The sequence below is a fragment of the Phyllobates terribilis genome, unplaced genomic scaffold (genome assembly GCF_046119375.1).
Source record: "Phyllobates terribilis strain yellow unplaced genomic scaffold, ASM4611937v1 Scaffold_7__3_contigs__length_470593459, whole genome shotgun sequence".
Lineage (NCBI taxonomy): Eukaryota > Metazoa > Chordata > Amphibia > Anura > Dendrobatidae > Phyllobates > Phyllobates terribilis.
Genome location: NW_027362767.1, coordinates 252,626,868 through 252,652,572, shown reverse-complemented (window position 1 = coordinate 252,652,572; position 25,705 = coordinate 252,626,868). Strand labels below are relative to the sequence as shown.

General features: G+C 44.7%; 1 protein-coding gene and 1 long non-coding RNA gene across 17 annotated transcripts in view; one reads left to right on the top strand and one right to left on the bottom strand.

Moving 5' to 3' along the window:
* Nucleotides 1-25,705, bottom strand: part of LOC141154402 (uncharacterized) — a 699,373-nt gene that overhangs the window by 32,031 nt on the left and 641,637 nt on the right. The window lies entirely within an intron of this gene.
* RALGPS1 (Ral GEF with PH domain and SH3 binding motif 1) overlaps nt 1-25,705 on the top strand; it is a 540,676-nt gene that overhangs the window by 488,631 nt on the left and 26,340 nt on the right. For 14 of the 15 annotated variants that reach the window (XM_073640264.1, XM_073640270.1, XM_073640276.1 and 11 more), the window contains 4 exons: nt 419-524; nt 15,338-15,430; nt 16,917-17,022; nt 17,671-17,783. In XM_073640264.1, coding sequence (XP_073496365.1) covers nt 419-524; nt 15,338-15,430; nt 16,917-17,022; nt 17,671-17,783 — 418 coding nt within the window. The remainder of the gene's footprint in view (nt 1-418; nt 525-15,337; nt 15,431-16,916; nt 17,023-17,670; nt 17,784-25,705) is intronic. The other variant, XM_073640271.1, reaches the window with a different exon arrangement.

Below are 25,705 nucleotides of genomic sequence, written 5' to 3'. Positions count from 1 at the left end.
CACAAGCTTGCTGTACTGTGCTGCAGATATGGACCCTAATAACACACAATAAAAGGGCACATTTAAAAAACAAAGACAGACAGTCTCAGAAGTAGAAATGAGCAGTCTTTTTCGTCACTTACAAAAGGCCGTCACTAACAAAATGAGACCATAAGTAATGGGATGAAAACCCTACGTGCGTATTCAGTAGAGAACATTATACATTTGTGGTTTAGAATTGGTGCATAATTTTCAGGGTCACCTCTACATCCTGCCTGAAATGTGTATTTCCAGCGATAAGCAGCATTATTTACTCTTTAGTGTGAAAAATAGGACACGGAGTCCTAGAGATACATGGGGCACATACACTGAGTGTAATAGGAGGTGCCGCCTCTGCCTATATAATTAGAAACAAGATCTGTTTTTCCTCTTATCACAGGCCGTCTGGTGCGTGCAGCTGCATTCTGGGAAGCTCATCTGGAGTAATTTCCATGGAAGGGCCACTCAGAAGGAAAACTTTACTCAAAGAAGGGAAAAAGCCCACGGTAAAGTCATGTGAACATGTAGCAGCAATGCCTCGATTATGCAAGGCGCTAGAGCCTTCAGATAGCGGTATTAGACATATACAATGCATATTTATTTATTTTACTGACTTATATAGCCCCATTAATTCTACAGCGCTTTACAGACATTATTGGCATTGTCCTCACTGGAGCTCACAATCTACATTCCTTATCAGTATGTCTTTGGAGTGTAGGAGGAAACCGGAGAACCCGGAGGAAACCCATGCAAACACGGGGAGAACATACAACCTCCTTGCAGATGTTGTCCTTGGTGGGATTTGAACCCAGGACCCCAGCGCTGCAAGGCTCATATGTCCTCAATAGCCCCTCTTTGTAAAAAAATGGCTCCTGCATAGAACATCATAGTTTATTACGCTATTTTATACAACAGAAAAAAATAGTATGTCAATGCATATCTGCCAGTGTGTACCAAAAGGACTGAGGACCCAGAGATACTTTCTCAGTACATGAGATAAAACATAGTTCACAAACACCATGTGATCACAACCTATTATGTCAGTAAAACTTCTTTTCTCATCTGCTGACTGATGAGGCACATATTTAGTTAAATCTGCATGTGCCATTAATTTACTTCTGTGTCTGGTTACTAATTACTACAAGGCGAATGTTCTATATAATGCACCATTTGAAAATATCCACTAGAGGGCTCTCCAAATCCAAAATTCCAACAGTGTATTACTAAAAGACAGCCACAAGGGGGCATCTGCCGCTCACAACTATTGTGTGTAAGAGGTGTGACATTCTCTGGAGTAAAGCTGCAGCACAACCACAAGGTCTAATTAATGGGACATCCCAGAGGGACCTAGAGGTGACATGTAGAAAGCGTTAAGTAGTTTTCCAATAATAATACATTTACATGTCATATCTTTGATACAACTTATGTAAGGTCTAATCAGCGGAAAATCAGATTCCAAAGAATCCTCACAAAACAACACTTTACTGTAATATTTCTGTTTCTCTGTTAGCTCTCCGTTTCCTCTGTTGTAGCATTTTGTGGGGTACATGGGCTTTTCATTATAAAACAGATCCACTGTTAGGCCTTATTCAGGCATCAGTGACTTGACTTTTTTCACTAGTGTTTTGATAGAATTTCCATCAGTCTTTACAGTTATTGCTTAATCAGTGATTTCCTTGTATGAAAGAAAAAATTCCTTTCCTGTAATTTGATTTTCCTGAAACACGTTATAGGGGCAGAACCCACTCTCTCAGGTGCTATCACCGGACAGGCAGCCAAGAGCACAAAATAAAAAAGAAACTCCCACTTCCTCCTTCAATGGGTTTCTAAGAATTCAAGTAGGAGTCATTCAATTTATAATAATTATTATTGTTATTATTTATACATTCACTCAAGCCCATTCTTCATTGTGAGAAGAGAAGATTGAGAACCGTCATCATCCATAAGCCCCAGAGCAGTGTGCTGTCATGGGTTTCAGAAAAATCAAATTACCGGTAAGTAATTATCATTTTTCCCCTCACCCATGACAGCACCTGAGAGATGATTGATGACCAAGGAATCCTCTGATAAGGAGAGAGCACTCCTTTAAGATCTTACACCTGAAGAAAGATCCTATGAATATCCTAGCTCACCTGATAGATATTAAGGAAGGAAGATTGTGAAAGTTTTAGATATCATTCAATCAAGGCAATGTTTGTATCGATTTGGAGCTTCAACAAGAAAGCGTTAATAAGAGTAAAAAGGGAATTCTTTAACTGGTTACAACTTTTTTTTTTCTCAGAGAGGGGCTATATTTATTGCAGGAGTCAAGTGATTAAAATAACCTGGAAGCCTTAGCAAGGCCTTGAGTAGGGTTCCTAGAGGCCGATGGCCCCAGCAACTGCATCTGTTTAAAATATTATGTAACATCAATCCCAATGTTGTTGACATTTTCAATTGAAGTAAGGCTACCTTAAAGCCACGGCCCCACTATCCGTATTCGGTCACTATTCTTTATCAGGAGTGGGAACCAAAACTAGGAGTGGATGATAAATGCAGAATTGGTGACTTGTTTCTATTAAACCTTTTCTCTGATTGTTCCTCACCTGGTTTTGGCTCCCACTCCTGAGAAAAAATACTGACCGAATACTTACCAAATACTGATAGCGGGGCCGTGGCCTAAGATCTGGACCTTAAGAAACCATTCTGGTGTCAATGATCACCTAATGGTTCAAAATATGAACCCAACTGTTTCTATGCTATCAAGTGTAGATTGAGCATCCCAGAATGCCAAAGGGGTTCTAGAAACAAGAAGAAATAGTTAGATATTTAGTACTTTATTATAATCCAACTTTAACAATCTACTTTTTTTTTTGGTGTGTACTTTCAGATGTAACGTTAAGTCCTCCTAAGAAATGTATTTAAGCCAAGCGGGCAACTGTAGGTCGAGATTTCCAACTTAGAGAATTTCGGGCACCGCATCCTACCCAAGTACTAAATGCTGATACAACTGGAACAGCCAAAAAAGAAAAAGAGATCTGAACTATTCAATTTAAAAAGAGCCACAATCAAACATTCATTTAAGGGTTGATAGCATTTATCCTATTCTCTAAAATGGCATCAATTGGAATAAATTGGAATATTGATGGTTTATCAGCCCCATACCGGTGAGCCCAACTCACACCTTCATTAGGAGGGCAGACCAGTATAGTGCCGTACAATTTGGCAGAGTCAAGTTCATCTCATCACTCTATACCCGTAGGGTAGATTGAGACCATGATAGTTTAAATCACTTAACGTCCACAAGGCCATTTTGTCACTCCAACTAGGAGCCTTAACTGGACTTACGGTGGTTTTATTCAGTTTAGCGCAGACATATCCATCTTGCACCTCCAAATGCTTAACAGTCCATTTTATGACACCAGACTGGAAAGATCACTGGACTTAAACTGGTTTTGTTCAACTTAGCCATGCCTAAGCTACAAATCCCATTAGAATGATAACCTGGAGCCTAAATGATTAACCAAATTAAATACCAACCAGTCCAAATTACACCGACGAGCAAAAGGGTAACAATATTTTGAACTTTTGACTTTCAGGCTCCATATCTCACCATCCACTACTGCTTCGAACGTGAGACTACCATCATTTTATAGACAATCATCTTGGCTATCTCATACAACAATTTGACTTGCAACTATTTGGCGTATGATTAGTGATGCAGATTCTTGTCATCTCACTTCCTTGTTTTTGTTTTGCTGCTAAAAAGGTAAATTTTAAAATTGTATTATTTTGTTAGTATTTTGTAAAACCACCTTCTGGCTTTCAGCACTGCCTGAATCCTTCTGGGCATGCTCTCGATCAGATTCAAGCATGACTCGAACAAAATCTGATCCCAGGTCTCTTCTACATGTTCTCAAAGTTGGTGCATACTGGTTGGCTCACTTGGGTATGAATAGTGGCATGTAAAAGTTGGGCACCCCTGGTAAAAATTACTGTTATTGTGAACAGTTAGGCTGTGTGCCCACGATGCGTTTTTTAAGCGTTTCCGCATCGGCAATTCCGCTGCAGAAACGCTTCAAAAACGCTTGGTAGAAGGCCTGCTATGTTCCCCAATGATAATACGCATGTGCTGTGCACATGCTGATGAGATTTCCACTGCTGATTATCATTGCGGAAAAAAACGCAGCACTACCAATTATTTTGCGGAAGTGCTGCGTTTTTGCCGCTATTGACTTGCATTGGAACACATGGAATCCGCATCACTGGATCTGTACATGCGCATTCAATGCATTTCAATGTGCGGATGGTACCCGGGGCTGGAGGAGAGGAGATTCTCCTTCGGACCCGGGTACCATAGAACCTCTAAAAAAAAGAATAAAATAAAAAATAAATATTATACTTACCTTCTGATGGCCCCCGGTGTGCTTGTCTTTGCTTGCCAGCAGATCGCGCTGGACTGAAGGACCTGCGCTGATGTCATTTAGTCATGTGACGGCAGGTCCTTCAGTGTACCGCGAGCTGCCGGCAAGCCAGGACGGATCGAATAAAGACTCTGGGGGCCATCAGAAGGTAAGTATATATTTATTTTTTACCATTCTTTAAGGTCACACTATATAAATCCATGCAGTTTGCATGGATTTATATAGTGTGACCAAGTTGTCAAGTACTTTTCCAAGTGATGCTAAAATCACTTGGAAAGCGCTTGTCAACCCGCATGCGGAAATGCATGTGAAGAACGCTTCACATCCGCTTGTCCCTGGCAGGAAAAACGCATGTACAATCCGCATGTACAATCCGCATGCGTTTTTTCTGCCAGGGAGATGCAGAAACGCTTAGGAAAAAATCCGGATCATTTCTGCATCGTGGGCACATACAGTGCCTACAAATAGTATTCAACCCCCTGCAGATTTAGCTGGTTGACACATGCGGAATTAACTTGGCATTGTGACATTTGTACTGTAGATCAGCCTGGAAGTGGGAAATGCACTGCAGCAAATTTTTTTTTTTTTTTTTTTTTAAACGTTAAAGTTAATTCAGAGTGTCATTTATTATTCAACCCCTCAAACCACAAGAATTCTGTTTGGTCCCCCTAAAGTATTAAGAAGTAGTTCAGGCACCAAGAATAATGAGCTTCACATGTGTGGATTAAAGATCTCTTTTGCCAGCCTTTTCTGACTATTTAAGACCCTCCCCAAACTTGTGAACAGCACTCAGACATGGTCAACATGGGAAAGACAAAGGAGCATTCCAAGGCCATCAGAGACAAGATCGTGGAGGGTCACAAGGCTGGCAAGGGGTAAAAAACCCTTTCCAAGGAGTTGGGCCTACCTGTCTCCACTGTTGGGAGCATCATCCGTAAGTGGAAGGCTTATGGAACTACTGTTAGCCTTCCACGGCCTGGACAGCCTTTGAAAGTGTCCTCCCGTGCCGAGGCCAGGCTTGTCCGAAGAGTCAAGGCTAACCCAAGTACAACAAGGAAGGAGCTCCGGGAAGATCTCATGGCAGTGGGGACATTGGTTTCAGTCAATACCATAAGTAACGTACTCCACTGCAATGGTCTCCGTTCCAGACGAGCCTGTATGGTACCTTTACTTTCAAAGCGTCATGTCAAGGCTCGTCTACAGTTTGCTCATGATCACTTGGAGGACTCTGAGACAGACTGGTTCAAGGTTCTATGGTCTGATGAGACCAAGATCGAGATCTTTGGTGCCAACCACACACGTGACGTTTGGAGACTGGATGGCACTGCATACGACCCCAAGAATACCATCCCTACAGTCAAGCATGGTGGTGGCAGCATCATGCTGTGGGGCTGTTTCTCAGCCAAGGGGCCTGGCCATCTGGTCCGCATCCATGGGAAGATGGATAGCACGGCCTACCTGGAGATTTTGGCCAAGATCCTCCGCTCCTCCATCAAGGATCTTAAGATGGGTCGTAATTTCATCTTCCAACAAGACAACGACCCAAAGCACACAGCCAAGAAAACCAAGGCCTGGTTCAAGAGGGAAAAAGTCAAGGTGTTGGAGTGGCCTAGTCAGTCTCCTGACCTTAACCCAATTGAAAACTTGTGGAAGGAGCTCAAGAATAAAGTCCACATGAGACACCCAAAGAACCTAGATAACTTGGAGAAGATCTGCATGGAGGAGTGGGCCAAGATAACTCCACAGACCTGTGCCGGCCTGATCAGGTCTTATAAAAGACGATTATTAGCTGTAATTGCAAACAAGGGTTATTCCACAAAATATTAAACATAGCGGTTGTATAATAATTGACCCACACTTTTATGTTTAAAATTTAATAAAATTCAACTGAGCAACATAACTTTTTGGTTTGTAAGATTTATGCTTCTGTTCATAAAACCTACTCTCGTTTGCAGTTTGAAGGCTCTAACTTATTTGCATCTTATCAAACCAGCTAAATCTGCAGGGGGTTGAATACTACTTGTAGGCACTGTAGCCTTAAGCAAGTTGAAGATGAAATGTTCTATATAAGGCCTGAAGTTAAAGATGACACATTTCCTTTGTATTTTTGGCAAAAAAATATATATTTTAATTTTTTACATTTTAAAAATTACAAAAAGGAAAATGGGCCGATGCAAAAGTTTAGGAAACCTTGGATATTTGTGTACTCAGATAACTTTGACCAAGGTTTCAGACCTTAATTAGCCTGTTAGGGTTATGGCTTGTTCACTCTTGTTCCCTTAGGAAAGGCCAGGTGATGCAAATTTCCTAGTTTTATAAAAAACAGCTTTCTCTAACCTTGTGTCAAAACACCGCAGCCACGGGTTCTTCTAAGCAGCTGTCTAGCACTCTGAAAATGAAAATGGTGGAGGCCCACAAAGCAGGAGAAGGCTATAAGATGATAAAAACGCTTTGCTAAGTTGCCCTTTCCTCAGTTAGAAATGTAATTAAGAAATGGCCGTTAACAGGAGGAGTGGAGGTCAAGATAAGGTCGGGAAGACCAGGCAAAATTTCAGTGACAGCTGCTCGTAGGACTGCTAGAAAGGCAAATCAAAACCCCCGCTTGACTGCAAAAGACCTTCAGAAAGTTTTAGCAGACTCTGGAGTTGTGGTACATTGTTCTACTGTTCAGAGACACCTGCACAAATATGGCCTTCATGGAATTATCAGAAGAAAACCTCTACTGTGTCCTCAACATAAAATTCAGCATCAGAAGTATGCAAGAGAACATCTAAACAAGCTTGATGCATTCTGGAAACCAGTTCTGTGGACCGATGAGGTTAAAATAGAACTCTTTAGCCACAATGATCAAAGTTATGTGGGGAGAAAAAAAAGTTACAGAATTTCAGGGAAGGAACATCTCGCCAACTATTAAGCATGGGGGTGGATCAATCATGCTTTGGGGTTGTGTTGCAGCCAATAGCACGGGGAACAGTTCATGGGTAGAGGGAAGTATAGATTCAATGAAATTTCAACAAATTCTTGATGCAAACATAACACCATCTGTAAAAAAGCTGAAGTTGAAAAGAGGATGGCTTCTACAAATGAATAATGATTGTAAACACACCTCAAAATAAACAATAGACTACCTCAAAAGGCACAAGCTGAAGGTTTTACAATGGCCCTCACAGTCCCCTGATCTGATAATCATTGAAAATCTGTGACTAGACCTCAGAATAGCAGCGCATGAAAGATAACCCAGGAATCTCACAGAACTGGAAGAATTTTCCAAGGAACAATGGATGGAAGTCCCTCAAACAAGAATTGAAAGACACTTGGCTGGCTGCAAGAAACGTTTACAAGCTGTGATACTTGCAAAAAGGGGTGCTACTAGGTACTAATCATGCAGGGTGCCCAAACTTTTGCATCGGTCCATTTTCCTTTTTGTAATTTTTAAAATTTTTGGTTGTGAAACAGCCCCATATCATCAGGCTTCCTCCACCGAACTTGACAGGTCCTTTAATTTCTCGATCCATTAGCCTCTTTTTCCTTTGTTTCTTCCAGACCCATTTGCACCCATCAGAGCCTAATCTACTGACTTTTGTCTTATTGCTCTAAATCACCCGTTTCCATTATTCTACTGTCCACTTTTCATACTTTTTTGCAAACTCAAGCTGATGCTTATGACGCTATTGAAGTCGAGGCTTCTTCTCCTTTTTCTGGCCACCATTCCAGACTTGCTGTTATGCACACGCCCGGGCTAAGCGGCGTGTGCGTGGGATTGGTAGTGATTCCACTGGACCGTGCCGGAGAGTGAATGCCTGGAGGGGCGTGACTAAGTATTCACCCGATCCGACCAGGGTCGCACGACGGCATACGACGCCAGTGCACCAAGGAGGAACCGAGCAGAGGGACCAGGTGCTACTCCAGGACAGACCCCGGACACGGCTGTTGACCCACACAGGGGAATACAGGAACAGGCTGGTAGGCTGGCACACAGACTGGAGGGTATAGGCAGGCACGACTGGTATGCAGGCAGGCGGGTATGCAGGCAGGGGGGTAAAGGCAAGCACAGCTAGAGTGCAGACAGGGAGGCACTAGCAGGTAGGAACACAGGCGGGATAGGGCCCAGTACACACTGGGACTCAGGAACATTACAGGCAGAGGGGTACAGGCAGGGCAGGACAGGACTGCCGGAGCAGCGGGCAGAAGCAGGGCAGGACAGGACTGCCGGAGCAGCGGGCAGAAGCAGGGCAGGACAGGACTGCCGGAGCAGCGGGCAGAAGCAGGGCAGGACAGGACTGCCGGAGCAGCGGGCAGAAGCAGGGCAGGACAGGACTCTGTTCACACGGAACAGACAGGAAGGGAAAGACAGAGCCAGATACTCACACAGTACTTGCAGGGACAACAAGCAGGAGTTAGGTACGAGTTCAGACTCTGCAGAAAAAGGAAGGGAACGGACATAGAGGCAAAACAGGTAAAGGACAGGAGAAAGTTCAGACTGGAACTGAGTGTACGGAGGAGACCGACACTGCAGAGGGATACAGGAGCGGGTCTGGGAATACGGCCCCCAGAGAGGCGGAACGAACAGGCAAGGAGCGTGTTCAGACAGGACAGACCAGACACAGGAGCGGGTCTAGGAAATCGGCCACTAGAAGGCGGAACGAACAGGCAAGGAGCGTGTTCAGACAGGACAGACAAGAGAACACAGAAAGGACTCAGTTCAGACACGGGAACTAATACCGCAAAGCAGGAGACATACAGGACTTAGTTCAGACACGGGAACTAATACCGCAAAGCAGGAGACATACAGGACACAGTTCAGACACGGGAGCTGATACCGCAAAGCAGGAGACATACAGGACTCAGTTCAGACACGGGAACTGATACAAAAAGCAGGAGACATACAGGACTCAGTTCAGACACGGGAACTGATACAAAAAGCAGGAGACATACAGGACTAGTTCAGACAGGCCTGGAAATACAGCCTCCAGGAAAGGCAGACAAGGAAACAAAGACGGGACCTGGCACCTTCAGAGTGCAAGCACACACTGAAGGAAAACACTATGCTCAGGCAGGGATAGAAGGGAGCTGCTGAGCTATATACCAAGTGTCAGACAGCAATAGGCTGAGGACGCACAAGGGGTGTGACCCACAGCAGGTACAAAAAGCAGGAAGTGATCGGGCGCCGCCCTTAAGCAGCAGAGACAGACACAAACAGACAGCATGGAGGGAAGCCAGAGAGACATTCTGGACAGGAGATCAAGTGCGCGCTCCTGCACAGTGGGAAATGGACCACTATGCAAGGACGCCGCCAGGTATGTTACAGTACCTCCCCCCTTACGCCCCCTCTTCTTCAGGCCTGCCAGAATCTTCCGCAGGGAATTCGAGGACCAGTCGTTCACTGGGTTGGAGGGGGACAGAGACTTGAGGGTAATCTCTGCTTCGAGGTACATCTTGTCATGCTCACAGGAAAAAATAGACGGGTTATCAGGTACATAATGAGGAAAAGTCACTGTCTCTTTGTTATCTGGTGGTACCCCGGAGGATTCAGGAAACAACTGGAGGTCCTCCGCCGGGTCAGAAGAGTGCAGAGGCTCAGAGAAAACAACTGCTTCAGAGTACACTAGGTCGGACTCACTGGAGGAAGCAGGCGAGGTATCGGGTACCGAGTATAGGAAAGTCTCTGTCCATTCACCACCAGGTGGCACCCCGAAGGGTTCTGAACACAACTGGAGGTCCTCCGCCTGGTCGGAGGGGTGTAGAGACTCGGGAGTAACCTCTGCTTCGGAGTACACTAGGTTGGACTCACTGGAGGAAGCAGGCGAGGTATCGGGTACCGAGTATAGGAAAGTCTCTGTCCATTCACCACCAGGTGGCACCCCGAAGGGTTCTGAACACAACTGGAGGTCCTCCGCCTGGTCGGAGGGGTGTAGAGACTCGGGAGTAACTTCTGCTTCGGAGTACACTAGGTTGGACTCACTGGACGAAGCGAGCGAGGTATCAGGTACAGAGTATAGGAGAGTCTCTGTCCTTTCGCTACCAGGTAGCACCCCGAAGGGTTCAGGAGACAACTGGAGATCCTCCGCCTGGTCGGAGGGGTGTAGAGACTCGGAGGTAACTACCACTTTGGGGTACCCATTGTCAGGCTCACAGGACGAAGCGGACAAAGTATTGAGTACCGGGTGTAGAGAAGTCTCTCTCCATTTGTCATCGAGTGGTATCCCGGAGGATTCAGGAGGCAACAGGGGATCCTCCGCCAGGTAGTAGAGGTGCACAGACTCAGAGGTAACCACAGCTTTGGAGCATCCTTGGACATGCACACCGGTTAAAGAGAGAGAAGCATCTGATGCCGGGTGCAGGAAGTTCTCCTGTGTGGAGTCTGGATGGGCAGAAGTCTCTTCGGGCAGGAGAACTGGTGCACTACCCACGCACATTACCCATTGGGGTTTCTCCGGGATACAGGGAGATGAAGCTTCAGTAGGGACTTCAAGGTTGGGGTCAGGAGGTCTCAGGGAGGACAGACCCTGGCGTGACGGCTTGCCTCTACGTCTAGCACGTCTGGACTGCCTCTTGAGGTTGAGAGAAGTATTCCGGAAAGCGTAGTCACCCTGTGAGGATTCTGGGTGGGCAGTAGTCTCATTGGGCTGGAGGACTATTGCGCTACCCACACACATTACCCATCGGGGCTGCTCCGGGATATTGGGAGGTGAAGCTTCAGCAGGAGCCTCCGGGTTAGGATCATCGAAGACCATTAGAAAGGCCACCAGGAAGGCCATTAGGTCCCGGAGGATCGGATCCTGTGTTTCATATAGGGGGTTGATCCATTCCAAGGCATCACCCGCCAGGTAAGACATAATAAAGGCCATTTTAGCCCAATCGGAAGGAAAATAGAGAGGGTAGGCCTTAAAGTGTAGCATGCATTGCTCCACAAATGCACGACACTGTCTTGGATCCCCATAGTAACGTGGCGGATCCGCAGGAACGAGAGCTGATAGATCCATCTGGACGGTGCGTAATTTCGCCTGGAACTCAGCTAAGAGAAAAAAAAAATTTATTTATTTTATTTTAATGCATATATTCGCTGGAAAACTTCTCAGAGAGCGAAGGCCGTGGGGCTCAACGGGAACCATGGCCTGAGCATGCTGTTATGCACACGCCCGGGCTAAGCGGCGTGTGCGTGGGATTGGTAGTGATTCCACTGGACCGTGCCGGAGAGTGAATGCCTGGAGGGGCGTGACTAAGTATTCACCCGATCCGACCAGGGTCGCACGACGGCATACGACGCCAGTGCACCAAGGAGGAACCGAGCAGAGGGACCAGGTGCTACTCCAGGACAGACCCCGGACACGGCTGTTGACCCACACAGGGGAATACAGGAACAGGCTGGTAGGCTGGCACACAGACTGGAGGGTATAGGCAGGCACGACGGGTATGCAGGCAGGCGGGTATGCAGGCAGGGGGGTAAAGGCAAGCACAGCTAGAGTGCAGACAGGGAGGCACTAGCAGGTAGGAACACAGGCGGGATAGGGCCCAGTACACACTGGGACTCAGGAACATTACAGGCAGAGGGGTACAGGCAGGGCAGGACAGGACTGCCGGAGCAGCAGGCAGAAGCAGGGCAGGACAGGACTGCCGGAGCAGCGGGCAGAAGCAGGGCAGGACAGGACTGCCGGAGCAGCGGGCAGAAGCAGGGCAGGACAGGACTGCCGGAGCAGCGGGCAGAAGCAGGGCAGGACAGGACTCTGTTCACACGGAACAGACAGGAAGGGAAAGACAGAGCCAGATACTCACACAGTACTTGCAGGGACAACAAGCAGGAGTTAGGTACGAGTTCAGACTCTGCAGAAAAAGGAAGGGAACGGACATAGAGGCAAAACAGGTAAAGGACAGGAGAAAGTTCAGACTGGAACTGAGTGTACGGAGGAGACCGACACTGCAGAGGGATACAGGAGCGGGTCTGGGAATACGGCCCCCAGAGAGGCGGAACGAACAGGCAAGGAGCGTGTTCAGACAGGACAGACCAGACACAGGAGCGGGTCTAGGAAATCGGCCACTAGAAGGCGGAACGAACAGGCAAGGAGCGTGTTCACACAGGACAGACAAGAGAACACAGAAAGGACTCAGTTCAGACACGGGAACTAATACCGCAAAGCAGGAGACATACAGGACTTAGTTCAGACACGGGAACTAATACCGCAAAGCAGGAGACATACAGGACACAGTTCAGACACGGGAGCTGATACCGCAAAGCAGGAGACATACAGGACTCAGTTCAGACACGGGAACTGATACAAAAAGCAGGAGACATACAGGACTCAGTTCAGACACGGGAACTGATACAAAAAGCAGGAGACATACAGGACTAGTTCAGACAGGCCTGGAAATACAGCCTCCAGGAAAGGCAGACAAGGAAAAAAAGACGGGACCTGGCACCTTCAGAGTGCAAGCACACACTGAAGGAAAACACTATGCTCAGGCAGGGATAGAAGGGAGCTGCTGAGCTATATACCAAGTGTCAGACAGCAATAGGCTGAGGACGCACAAGGGGTGTGACCCACAGCAGGTACAAAAAGCAGGAAGTGATCGGGCGCCGCCCTTAAGCAGCAGAGACAGACACAAACAGACAGCATGGAGGGAAGCCAGAGAGACATTCTGGACAGGAGATCAAGTGCGCGCTCCTGCACAGTGGGAAATGGACCACTATGCAAGGACGCCGCCAGGTATGTTACACTTGCGTAACGTGCATCACACGGTGCTTGCATGGATGTCTGTGATCTCACTATTACGAAGCATACGAGCCACCTCCACTGCCGTGTTTGTTAGTGGTGAGCGAGTATGTTTTATTAACTCTTTCAGCGAGCATTTCTTATAATGTCGCTGCGCCTGCAAGTGTCACGGCTGTTAGACAGTTGACACATGCAGAGATTGCCTGTTCGACAGAACTGATAGACCTTGTGATGAGCAGACTTGTTGACTCCGATATTTTGCCTGAACGTCCACCTCTTGGCTTTTGTATGGATGGATGGACTTCATTTTGTATTCTTCCAACTGTCATGGCACTCACATGATGCAGTTTGACAATTTTGGCCGAAAGACCACTGTCAATGAGCTGGATGATGCTTTTTCTCTTTTTTTTTGAGAAATCTTCTTCATAGCTTCTCCTTTATTCAAACCAGTGACCTTTCCCTTGGGAATCAACTTAATAACACACTGGGCTAGGGAATGTGAGAGCAGGTTGTACTTTGTAGTATACAGGAAAAAAAAGATTTTTCCATCATCAGGAGCAAATCAGTAACAATGCAGTGACATGCCAAGAATCTGCATAACTACTCGTATGCTAAATAGTTGCAAGTCAAATTTATGTATGAGATAGCCAAGATGATTGTCTATAAAGTTATGGTAGTCTCATGTTCAGGGCAGTAGTGGATGGTGTGATATGGAGCCTGGAAGTCAAAAGTTCAAAACATTGTTACCCTTTTGCTCGTTGGTGTATGACTCCAGACCCCGAAGATTAACTGGACTTATAATAATTTAATTTGGCTTATCACAACCATGAACAATTCCAACTAGAAGGATAACTGAGACGTAGATATTTTGCTAAGCTAAAAGTCGAACAGTCCATTTTGAGACTCCCTACACTGAACTTAAAATGGTTTCATTCTGATTAGCGCAACCATTTGTACCTCCTACCAGGAGGACAAACTGGGACATAGATGTTAAATGCGAACCAGTTCAATATGCTGTCCAAGTATGAGGGATTGACTGGAAATCTGTTGGACTCACCAGCTACCCTCAGGGCTGTATTTTATTAAGGCCCCTCCTTTTTGTTTAATCTATATACACCACAGATCGACGGTATCATCCAGAAGCCATTCTTACCAATATCAGCAGTATTGCTAGTAAAGGGTAGTGAAGCTTTGAGACCGTAGTGAAAACTGACCTATAATCCCCAAGTCAGCTAGCTAACCAGGCAAAAGCTACAGCCTCAAAAGTTGTACATACCACTGAAATTCATACTCCACCAAAGGCAGAAAGAAGTCACGCCGTGAGGCAGAGGCAGCTGAAGAAAACCCTAGACCTGAGGTGACAAGCTATTCAACAACTACAATGCAGCCTGAAAACCTTCAGTGGCAGGCTCAACACACATGACATGAGGCGGCAGACTCAACACACATAACATGAGGCGGCAGGCCCAACACACAAGACATGAGGCAGCAGGCCCAAGACACAAGGCCATTTACTACTGATATTCGAAAACAGGATCTGTTGACAAGACAGGTGCTTTAACCAACCAAGCCGCCGCACCTTAACGAGAAACGCAAGGGTAAACGCCAGGCTGCAAGCCACACGCCATGCTGTGGACCAACCGAGAAACGGCAGGTACCTGCGAAAATCTCAAGGCCGCACGACATGCGAGAATCACAGGGCCGCCGGACTACTGAAACATACGGCTCTAGGCCAGACACCAAACATAGGTAAGTACTGAAGCATTAAATGTTGATTCTCCCAAACTAATGTTAACATTTCAGCGCCCAACTGGGCCCCTGCACTCCCTGCCATTCTTACTAGAGGTTGCTATAGAGCACACTATGGTGCTCTATGACTTAACGGCTGTTTCAGGCATGTGTTCAAGGCTCCTACATCCAAAGGACAGATTGAAGAAGGAAGTGGGAGTTGCCTTTTTATTTTGTGCTCTTGTCTTCCTGTCCTGTGATAGTTCCGGATCCCACTCTCTCAGGTGCTGTCATGGGTGAGGGGAAAAAAATAAATAAATTACCCATTAAACACAGAAAGGACATACCATATACAGTATGTGATTCACAGTCGTGTGAATGAGGCCTTAGGGGTAGGTCTTTTAGATACATAACATACGATTGATTTAAAATATTCTTCAAAAGTGGAGTTCTCTTTTAATACATTGTTTTGTGTATTAGCTCTCGTCATGGACGCGTTATTGGGTGACACTTACAGAATCAACACTTCTCTACTTTGGGGCGAAGTCGTTGAGAGGCAATGAAAGAAAGCACGTGAGTATTTCTGGTGGAAGAGTAAGAAATAATGGTTGTCATTACAGTGAGCACCCAACTTTCCACAGGTCATAATCGTACAAAACTAGAAGCATGTTTACACAGACTGATTTCCTCCTATAAACAAGTGGCAGTCTACTATATAAAAGTCAAAAAGTCAATCATTGTGTTTACGACCCAGCCTCGCAGGCTGATGGTAGAACAAGTGTTAGTACAGTCGTTCCTTCCCTATATAATGTTGTCAGCTGCACATCTCGTTTATACGGATTGATGTGCTGCTGGTAATAATTAGCCACAGATCAAGCATAGCTGCATGTTTACAGGGGCTGATGATCAGGAATAAATGCTCCTTTTCTGATTATTGGCTTGTGAAAATAGCTAAGCCTTTAGACTTTCAAACAGTTTTATTTCTGCCCTGCTCTACTGACATTTCACAATTCTATACATGAACTAGGAGGTGAAGGATGAGCAGTGCCATGGGTAAATAGGAAGGTATAGGTCTGATACAGGGTGATCTAGGTCAGACTTTGGGGTGAGAAGCAGAGCTCGGAGTGGTAGCTGCCTGCGTAATGACTTTATTTTGGTGTTGTGGGGGGACGGTATATATTCTCATATAAAGTATAACCCTGCACTGCATGCCCCTGGAGAAAAGACCCCCCTATAATACACATTTGCTGTTACCAATCAGATTATAGCTAGTAATTGCAATCGCTAACACTATGGTGCTTGCGTGCTGATCAGATTGCTGCACTCCAGGTTTGGATACTGATGTGCAGTCTTAAAGCATTTGGTAAACTAAACTCTCATAAAGTCATAATTACAGGTCAGAGGGAAGTATGCGTGTGAGCACATTCAGGACAAAATTAGCTTTAACAGTTCCCACCACAGTCACCTACGTTGTATAGGAATGTCATTACAGAAGCACTCCTCCTCCCATCAGAGTTTTTATCTTCTTAATATATTGCAATCATCATATTACATGCTGTGTGCCTTTCTACCCAGCTAACTCTTCCTGTTTCTACATAGAGCAAAGAAAAGAGAAGTCTCTTGTCCCTGCAAAAATCATTCCCCTCTTCACCTCCTGACCCAGCTGCTCCCCCCCCCCCCAGGGACAGTTTACCTCCTATTTCTACATAGAGGTTAGAAGGATTCAGCTGTCAGTTTTCTAATCACGTGATGTCATAGACCTAATGGAAAAATAGAAGAATTATCTGGGTAGAAAGGCAAAATGAGCAATTGTAAGTGCACAGTGCTATATAATATGATGATTGCAATATATTAAAAGGATAACAATTTTGACGGGAGGAGTGCTTCTTTAACAAAAATATCCAAAACTACAGACAAAGCAGGAAGGGATCTAACTCTGCAGAACTACGCCATTGTGGATGCCTGGAAAGCTGGGCAATCAGAACTTTGTAATGGCTGCTGTTAGCGCCCCATTTTTTTTTTTATTATTATTATTAATTGCCGTTTTTGTTAATTCTAGTACAAGTCTTCACCTAGTAAGAAAGTGTCTGTATTAGGATGGATGGTAGTGTTACCAGATGACCCTGAACATCCAAATATTTTCCAGCTCAACAACCCTGATAAAGGTGAGCATGTTCTGTACTCCTGCCAGGTCCTGTGCCCACAGAGATTTTTGTATCATTTCCTTGTTTTTTCATTTCTGCCTTTGGTGGATGACATAATAAAGTGTTTACTGTGCAGATTAATGAAATGTTTCAAAATCTCAGAATTATACAAGCAGCATAGAAATAAGGACCTGAAGGTGCAGTCCAGATCGGTGATTCACAATGTCTCTTAGTCAAGTTTCCTTTGATCCTCAAAACTCCTGAACCTGGTAAAAGGAGTGTGACCACCATGTCACCCCCCACCCAAAGGGCAGCATGCCAATTGTTGTGTAGCTACAATTCCCAACATGTTCTGATGGCCTGGAGCAGCGCTCCCAAGACCGCTGTGATCTGTTCTACCTCGAGTGTTATATTTAGGCGGGTCTGTGATTATATTTTTTTTATTTTAGATTTGATGAGGCTTGTATATTTACTATAAATAGTCATGGCAGTTTTTCTAGCTGGTCTCATAAAATGGGCAATTTATTACTAGTCTGGAATACTAGAGTATAAGAGATATAAGATGTATTTTAGCTTTTTGCATACTAATTCAACCAAGGGTGCATTGTTTCATTAAAGGAAAAAAACATTTCTCCCTGCAAGAGATGATTCGTTCTTATTCTTTTCCAGGAAATGTTTACAAGTTTCAGACTGGCTCTCGCTTCCATGCGATTTTATGGCACAAACACTTGGATGATGCTTGTAAAAGCAACAGGCCGCCGGTGAGTGACACGGAGCAGCTGGTAAGAAAGATTATTCTATATGAATCCACATCTGTTAGTCATTGCAGTGCACATAAATGTCATCAAGCTGCGTCCCTACATCAATACTTCCTGTCTGGGGCATATACTGCCCCCTACTGGTGCTGGTTAACATCACTGCACCTCTGCTCCATGTGTTGCTTACAGGTTATGTCTTGTATAGTGGGGATCTCACCTGTAAAATAAGGGATGAAACACTCTCTCATAGCCACCAATTAGCAGCATGGGCTGCCTCTATTGTATGTAATGTGTCATGGCAGCTCAGGGTTATCATATGCGCTGTATGAGGTGTAGGTCCCTAGGGCACAGCACAGGGACGGAAGTTTGCTCTGAAAAGATTATAAAGTGTAGCATAAGACATTCTTTTTTTGGGTTGCATGACCACAGTGCAGAAGAGTAAGGACATATGAGCGAGGTATGAAGTCAGTGTTCACACTTTTAATCCAACAACAATGAGTTATTTGAAAGCTGAAGGAAGAAATGAGCTCAGAGGTCCCGGCTCTGGTCGGGTCTTGCAGGCTGTTAACAAGAAATGCCATCAGAAGGTGTGAGCAGCTCTCAATATTCAGTAAACCGAAGATAAAAAAAAAACATGGAGCCCTGCAACCTGTGTGTGCCTATATATAATACTCAGCAGGACATAGGTATGCCTTCTGATCCGAAGTATCTGCAGTACTGTAAGGCTGTGTGCCCACAAGGCATTTTTGGTGCGTTTTTTGGTGCGTATTTGCAGCGCGTAAACGCTCCAGAAACGCATTGCATACCTTATCTCATGACTTCCTATGACATTCTGCAAGTTCTGTGAACATGGTCAGGATTTTTTCTGCGTGGATTTTACTCGCAGAAAAAATACGGACATGACCAATTGCGTTTCTGCATGCGTATTTGCCTATACAATGCATTGGAAAAACGCATGGCAAATACGCATGCAAAAACGCATCAAATACGCATGTAAAAACCGCATGCATTTTTCTGCCAAGCAGATGCAGAAATGCTCAGGAAAGTTTTTTCTTCATTTCTGCATCGTGGGCACATAGCCTTAGGGTATGTGCACACAGTGTCTTTTTCATGCAGATTCTGTCTAATAAAGTGCTAATAAATAGCTAAGGCAAATCAACACATTAACAGCAAGTTGTTTGACATTGCTGTGCATATGTTCCAGATTTTGTTACTTATTTTAACCACTCCAAACCTCAAAATCCGTGAAGCTGCTAAAAGAAGTGGCCGGTCCATTCTTCTGGCGGCTTCAGCTTGGAAGTCACTACCTTGTGATATATAGAATTTAAAAAAAAAACACTGGCAGCAAAGTACTTCCGAAAAGTTGCTTCAGGTAAAATACTGCCAAAGTGTCTTCTGCTTAAAAAAACAGTATCAAAAGAATATAGTCGGCACTCCGTATAGCTGGGGTGGTGCATTTGGAAAGTAATGTTCTAGGAAAAGCAAATCCCGGCACTCACGTGTTGGTGGTTAATTCATTTATTCCACAACTCAAAATGTTTTTTGAGTTGTAGAATAAACGAATTAACCACCAACACATGAGTGCCGGGATTTGCTCTTCTGCTTAAAAAAAACAATGCGGGCACGCCGGCGTCTAAAATATGCCATGTGCACATAGCCTTAAAATTGCATTTCTTCAGTCCAGGTATAACATCGAACAAGCCATGACTGCCGTATGCAGAGAGTTGTAGTTTTACCACAGTTGGGTACCACTACAACTTCTGGTTTTGATGTGACTGCTGCACGCTAGGAGCTGTAGTTTTACCACAGTTGTGCACTGCTTTAGTCCCATGTAATGAGATTTCCTGTCTAATTTAATAAGTGTTCTAAATCTTCTCCAATTCACGTGATTTGCAATCATGTAATGTTCTGTGTAAAATTGCATTTGGCCATTTGTCCGTTTTTATTTTTATAGGACTCCTCTGTATCTCCTATCGGCCGTCTGTAAAAGCTTTTCCAAACACTCAAAGTGACTCATCAGATAGATGGATCTGCTAGATCTAAACTAAAATAACACTAATCAATAAAAGTAAAGCAGAGTGCCAGCATATTAAAAAATTTCAGCTTCCATAGAGGTATGCAAATATCCTCCGCACAGAGGAAGAGGACTAGAACTCTAATGTCACCTGTCGGGGGTAGCAATCTTAACACTCAGTATCGACCCTTGCCACGTGACTTAGTCTCCACAAAGAGAAATGTTCCTTGTTAGAGGGCCTGCCAGAGGCCTCTCACCCAGTCAAATCAGACATCCTGCTTTGTGAGAGCGGCGGCTGTAAACATGCCCTTGCACTGACTGACAGCCGACCCAGCACTGGTGCACTGCACTGCCAGCTAGCATTCAGTTCCAGGATGTAGAGAAGGAGAAAAAAAGGTAATCAGCTCACCTTCCAGGGAGGATAATTCAGTGTGAAAACCATTTGTATTCACATGGGAATCATGGTAGACCTTGTATGGTCAGAGTGTGGTGCAGGGAGTGTAGGAGCACACCAACCAGGCTGGTATCCAGGTCAGAAATGGAAAGAGTCCATGAGGACTGTGCTCCAGTACCAATGAGAAAGCGTTCGAATATTACTTTTACTGTGCAATTAAAAACATTCACAGCTATGGTTGCTAACCCGAAACGCGTAAGATATGTATCCTTAATCTTTTTTATTGTGTTTGATTTTTCTTACCTTGTTTTTTTTTGAACAATCATTTTTATTAAAGGTTTTAACATTGGAACAAAGCATGAGTACAAAGACTTCATATCAAAGCTTTACATGAATACTCAAAGATAGAAAATCCCCCTACCCTTCTCCCCTCCCAAAATGCAGCAGTTTAGATAATGTATAACGTCCTCCAAATCTGATGTCAAACTCTCATCTACCCAAGCAACTCTATTTCGATCTCCAACATTGTCCGCCCTATTGTCCATGTTTCATGGTTACAAGTGTCCCAAAACCACCTGTCTGGACCTTCAGGATCCCCAAAGTGCCTTGAATGTCGTTTAATAGATACCACTCGGAATGAGCAAATGGCTGAACCACCAAAATGATTTCCTCTCGTGAACATTTCCTTTCTAGGAACTGTCTCCACTTTTCAAAGAATTTCCCGGTCAGTTTAGTCTTATGCCTTTCTGCCTCCAATTTTTCTAAAAACTTCAGCTGTTTTAGGTTGGACAACACTTCCTTCACAGTGGGAGTCTTCTCCAATATCCAGTTCCGTAGAGTGTATTTTTTTACCAAGATCATAATACTGTGTACTAAAGTGTGTCTGTTCCCCAGTTGTCCTATATCCTCATCTTCAAACCCTTCTCCTCCATAATGAAAAATCCAGAAGTATGGATCCAATACCCAATGTCCCCCCCAGATCCCCCTAACTAGGCTCCTAACACTCTTCCAAAAAATTTGGATTGTTTTACATCTCCATAACCCGTGAAACAAGTCAGTGCGGTCTTCTTGGCATTTCGGGCAGTTCCTCTGTCGACCTCCACGCTCCCCTTGAATTGGGACATTGAACCCATAAATGGCCCTATGAATAATCCTAAATTGGGTATCTCTCCAAGTCTCATTAATCACGTTTTTTTTCATTGTTGCCCATCCTTGTAGAATCTTATCAGCTATGACCGGGTCATTTTGCTGTTTCATTCAACCCTTAAAAATTGTCTGATCGCCTGCCGGGGATAGAGTTTCTCTCAACGCGCTTTAAATTCTTGATACATAAAGAGCATACAGATCACCCTCTAGCAATTCGTCATTGACATAGCTCCTTCTCAATCGAACACAATTCTTTCATAATCCAACCTTTAAGCTGTGAGTATTGTATGCTTTGAAAGGGACTGAGATTAAATCGTTCCACCACATCCCTCTCTGTCATCCATCTCTTTTCTGTCACATGCATGATATCTTTCATCCGTCTTACCCCTTTCTCCTTCCATTCCTTAAAGAGTTTATTTTCCTTTCCGAACTTAAAATTCGGGTATGGCCAAGGTTGCAGGTACTTGGACACTTTCCACGAAAGCCCCATCTTTTTCCATACCGCTTTCCAAGCTAACAGCGTGTCGCGACATATTATGAAATTTCTCATTTTCAGGCTAATACACGACATAGGGGAATGTAGCAGCGAGGCCAGGGCCCAGGGACTACAAAACTCGCCCTCTAATTTGGTGTCCGAATGTCTCTCCGATCCCCTAAGCCAATCTATTACGTGTCTGGTGAGGCAAGCTAAATTGTATGCTCTGACTTTAGGAGTGTTTAGTCCTCCCCGCTCAGGAGCTTGCATTAGAGTGTTTAAACTACTGTAATCTTAATTTTCTTTCCCCTCCACAAGAAAGATGTGAACGCTTTATGCAATCGACGAATATCTTTGCGTTTAAGCAGTAAAGGAATTGTCTATAGGGGGTATAGCAATCTTGGAAAGCACATCATTTTAATTAGGTGATTTCTTGCTAACAAGGGTAGTGGCAGACCACTCCAACCCTGCAACTGCTTCTCCGTTTTGGATATTAGAGGCGAATAATTTAGGTTATATACTGTATCTGCGGTGCGACCCAGATGAACCCCTAGATACTTAATGAATGTTTTCGCAACTGGGATCCCACACGTCGGCTCGCCACTCCATTTTCCTTTCATTGTTAAGTAACAGAATTTCGCATTTCTTTTTATTAATTTTAAAGCCTGCAAAATCTCCAAATTTCTCCATTAAAGTTAGCGTACTCCCTAAATCCTTTCTTGGGTCTTTCATGAATAAGATAATATAGTCGGCAAACAGTGCCGACTTTATCTCCCTACCCCCGATCGGTATACCCTCAAAGTTGTCCCCACCATTTAAGACTCTCGATAGCGGTTCTGTAGCCAGGTGGAATAGTAGAGGCGATAGCGGGCACCCCTGACGTGTCCCCTTCTTCAGAGGGAAGATGGCCGACAGGAACCCCGGCGTGTATATTCTTACCTGGGGGTTGGAGTAGAGAACCTGAATGAAAGTGCGCATTGCACCTCTCAAACCTGTCCCTTCCAGGACCTGGTCCAGCCATGGCCCTGTATGTTATTGAATGCTTTTTCAGCATCTAGTGTGACCATGGCTGTAAGGCCCCCTATCTGCCCCCCTCTCACCACATCCATAATCAACATGGTCTTCCTAATATTCGTTATGGCGGACCACCCCTTGACTAAATCTACTTGGTGAGGCGTAATTATTCTAGACAACACCACTGCTAAGCAATCAGCCATGATCTTCGACAACATTTTTAGGTCCTGGTGAATAAGCGATATCAGTTGGTAATTGGAGGGATCCCCTAAGTCTTTAGCATTTTTTGGCAGTATTTTGATGTAAGCTAAATTGGCATACTGTGATAACGCCTCTCCTCCCATTATTGCGTTAAAACAGGCCGTCAGCACTGGCGATACTTGTTCTCCTAGGGCCTTATAAAATTCTCCTACAAACCCATCAGGTCCCGGGGCCTCGCCATTTCTCAGTCCCCCAATCACCGTCTTAACCTCCTCCACCGAGATTCCTGCATTCAAGAACTCTAGTTCCAGCTCTGTAAAACTTTGCATGTGTGTCTTCTTTAACCATCCCCCCCCCCCCTCCACCCACTTGTTGTTTTGCATCATACAGTTTTCTATAGTAATCGCCCAGAATCTTACTTATCTCCCCAGGATCTGAAGTCGTGCCTCCTGTTCTCTTATTCAGGCTAGGAATTAATGTCAGGGGTCTACGTCCCCTTGCCCGATTAGCTAGCATCTTCCCTGCCTTGCCACCGAACCTACTTAGATCTACCTCTTGTTGTGCTCGTGTAATTTGTTCTTTTCTCTCCGCCCGAAGCTCAAACTCTTTTTTTTTTGCTGTTATCCATCTCTCTCTTGTCAGGGTGGAGTGATTCGCCAAAAATGCTGTGTATGCTTCCCTCAAAAGTCCGCTGGTCTTAGTATATTGCTCAGTTGTTTTTCTTTTGAACGTGGTCGCATACCCCACTAGGCGTCCTCTCAAAACCGCTTTAGCTGTTTCCCAGTATAGTTGGACATTTAATTCATGTTCTCTGTTGGTTTCTGCATACTCCACCCACCAGTCCTTCAGTATCCTATGAAAATTCTCCTCTCTATAAGTAAAAATGTTGGGAACCTCCACAAGATATCTGTCCCCCTTTGACACCTATCCTGTATCTTAGCACTGACTGGATTGTGGTCAGATATCACAAGAGCTTCAATCACTCTTTCATATGCTCTAGGAATCAGGGAGTCACTCATCCAGATTTGGTCAATATGCGACCAGCTATCATGTGAATGGGAGTAGTGGGTAAATGCCCGCTCACTTGGATGTTGTAACCTCCAGATGTCTTTTAAACCCAAACGCTCCCCCGACATGTCTTTATGTCCGTCATTCTCTCCTGTTATCGAAGTCTTTCCTGGTTTCTGTTTCCTATCTTCCCTGTAGTTAGGAACCCCATTAAAGTCCCTTCTGACTATTATATGTGTTTGATTATCTTTAGCAATGTTTGTTTCCAATTGTCTAAAAAATTCCTCTTGTTTTGTGTTAGGTGCATAGACTAAGCATAGTGTATGCTCAGAGTTCCCGATGGCCCTGTGATCACTAAATGTTGCCACCTTCCCTCCGAGTCATCTTCTTGTAGAATAAGAGGGTGATTAAAGTGCTTGCTCATAAGTATCAATGTGCCGGCTTTCCTCCCTTGTACCGGAGATCCATATATCAAACCCACCCATGTTTTCTACATCCTGAAAAAGTCTTCTCTCCCCAAGTGTGATTTCTGCAGTTAGGCTATGTCTGTCTTTAGTCTCTTCAAATGTCTTAGAACTATTGCTCTCTTTCCCGGGGACCTGAGTCCTTTAACGTTCCTTGATATGATCTTAACCATAGTCTAGTGGCATGTTGTTCTTATCTCGAAATTTCTGTGAGAGTTTTACAATCCTAACTTTTGACCTTTGGTTGGTATTAGAGCTGCAATTTTTCCCTCCCCCTCCCTCACCCCAAATATATCAACAACTTCCCCATAAACATAACTGTAATATTTTACATATCTTTTCGTGACTTCCATCATTCTGGCCACACAACCTGCATCCCATAACCCCTTCATTTTTATTCTTGTATCTTTCCCCGAGCTCTGCCCTTTTCAGCCCCCTCATCTTCCTCCCCCTCCCAATCTCTTAAACTCTCAATTTCAGAAAGAGAAGGTGTTACGACCTCTCTCTAGATTTGTCCAACGGAGAGCAACAGATCATGTTTAGTGTTGAGCGAGCACTAAAATGCTCGGGTGCTCGAAGCTTGGGCCGAGCTCACTGTGATACTCGGGTGCTCGACCCGAGCAACGAGCCCAATGTTAGTCTATGGGAGACCCGAACGTTTTTGCGGCGGCTCCCCCGGCAGTCTGTAGAAAGCCTAAAAAGTGCCCAAAACGATAGTGACAGTACTCAAAAGACGTGGGGACAGCATGGGCATCGCCCCAGGAAGCATTTCTGACCCCCAGGTCACTGCTGTCAACAACGTGGTCAGAAGTATTAAGCCACTTTTACAGGCTCACAATAAAACGTTCAAAAACTAAAGTGAAAGTGCTTTCCTGTGAAATATGTTAACCCCTTAACGACCATGGGTCCTTCTGTTTTTGTGTTTTCCTTTTTTGCTCCCCTTCTTCCCAGAGCCAGAACTTTTTTAATTTTCGTTCAATATGGCCATGTGAGGGCTTATTTTTTGCGGGACGAGTTGTACTTTTAAACACCATCACTGGTTTTACCATATCGTGTGCTGGAAAATGGGAAAAAAATTCCAAGTGCAGTGAAACTGCAAAAAAAATGCAATTCCACAGTTGTTTTTTGGGTCCTTTTTTTACCACGTTCACAGATTGCTAAAACTGACCTGCCATCATTATTTTCCAGGTCGTTACGAGTTCATAGACACCAAACATGTATAGGTTCTTT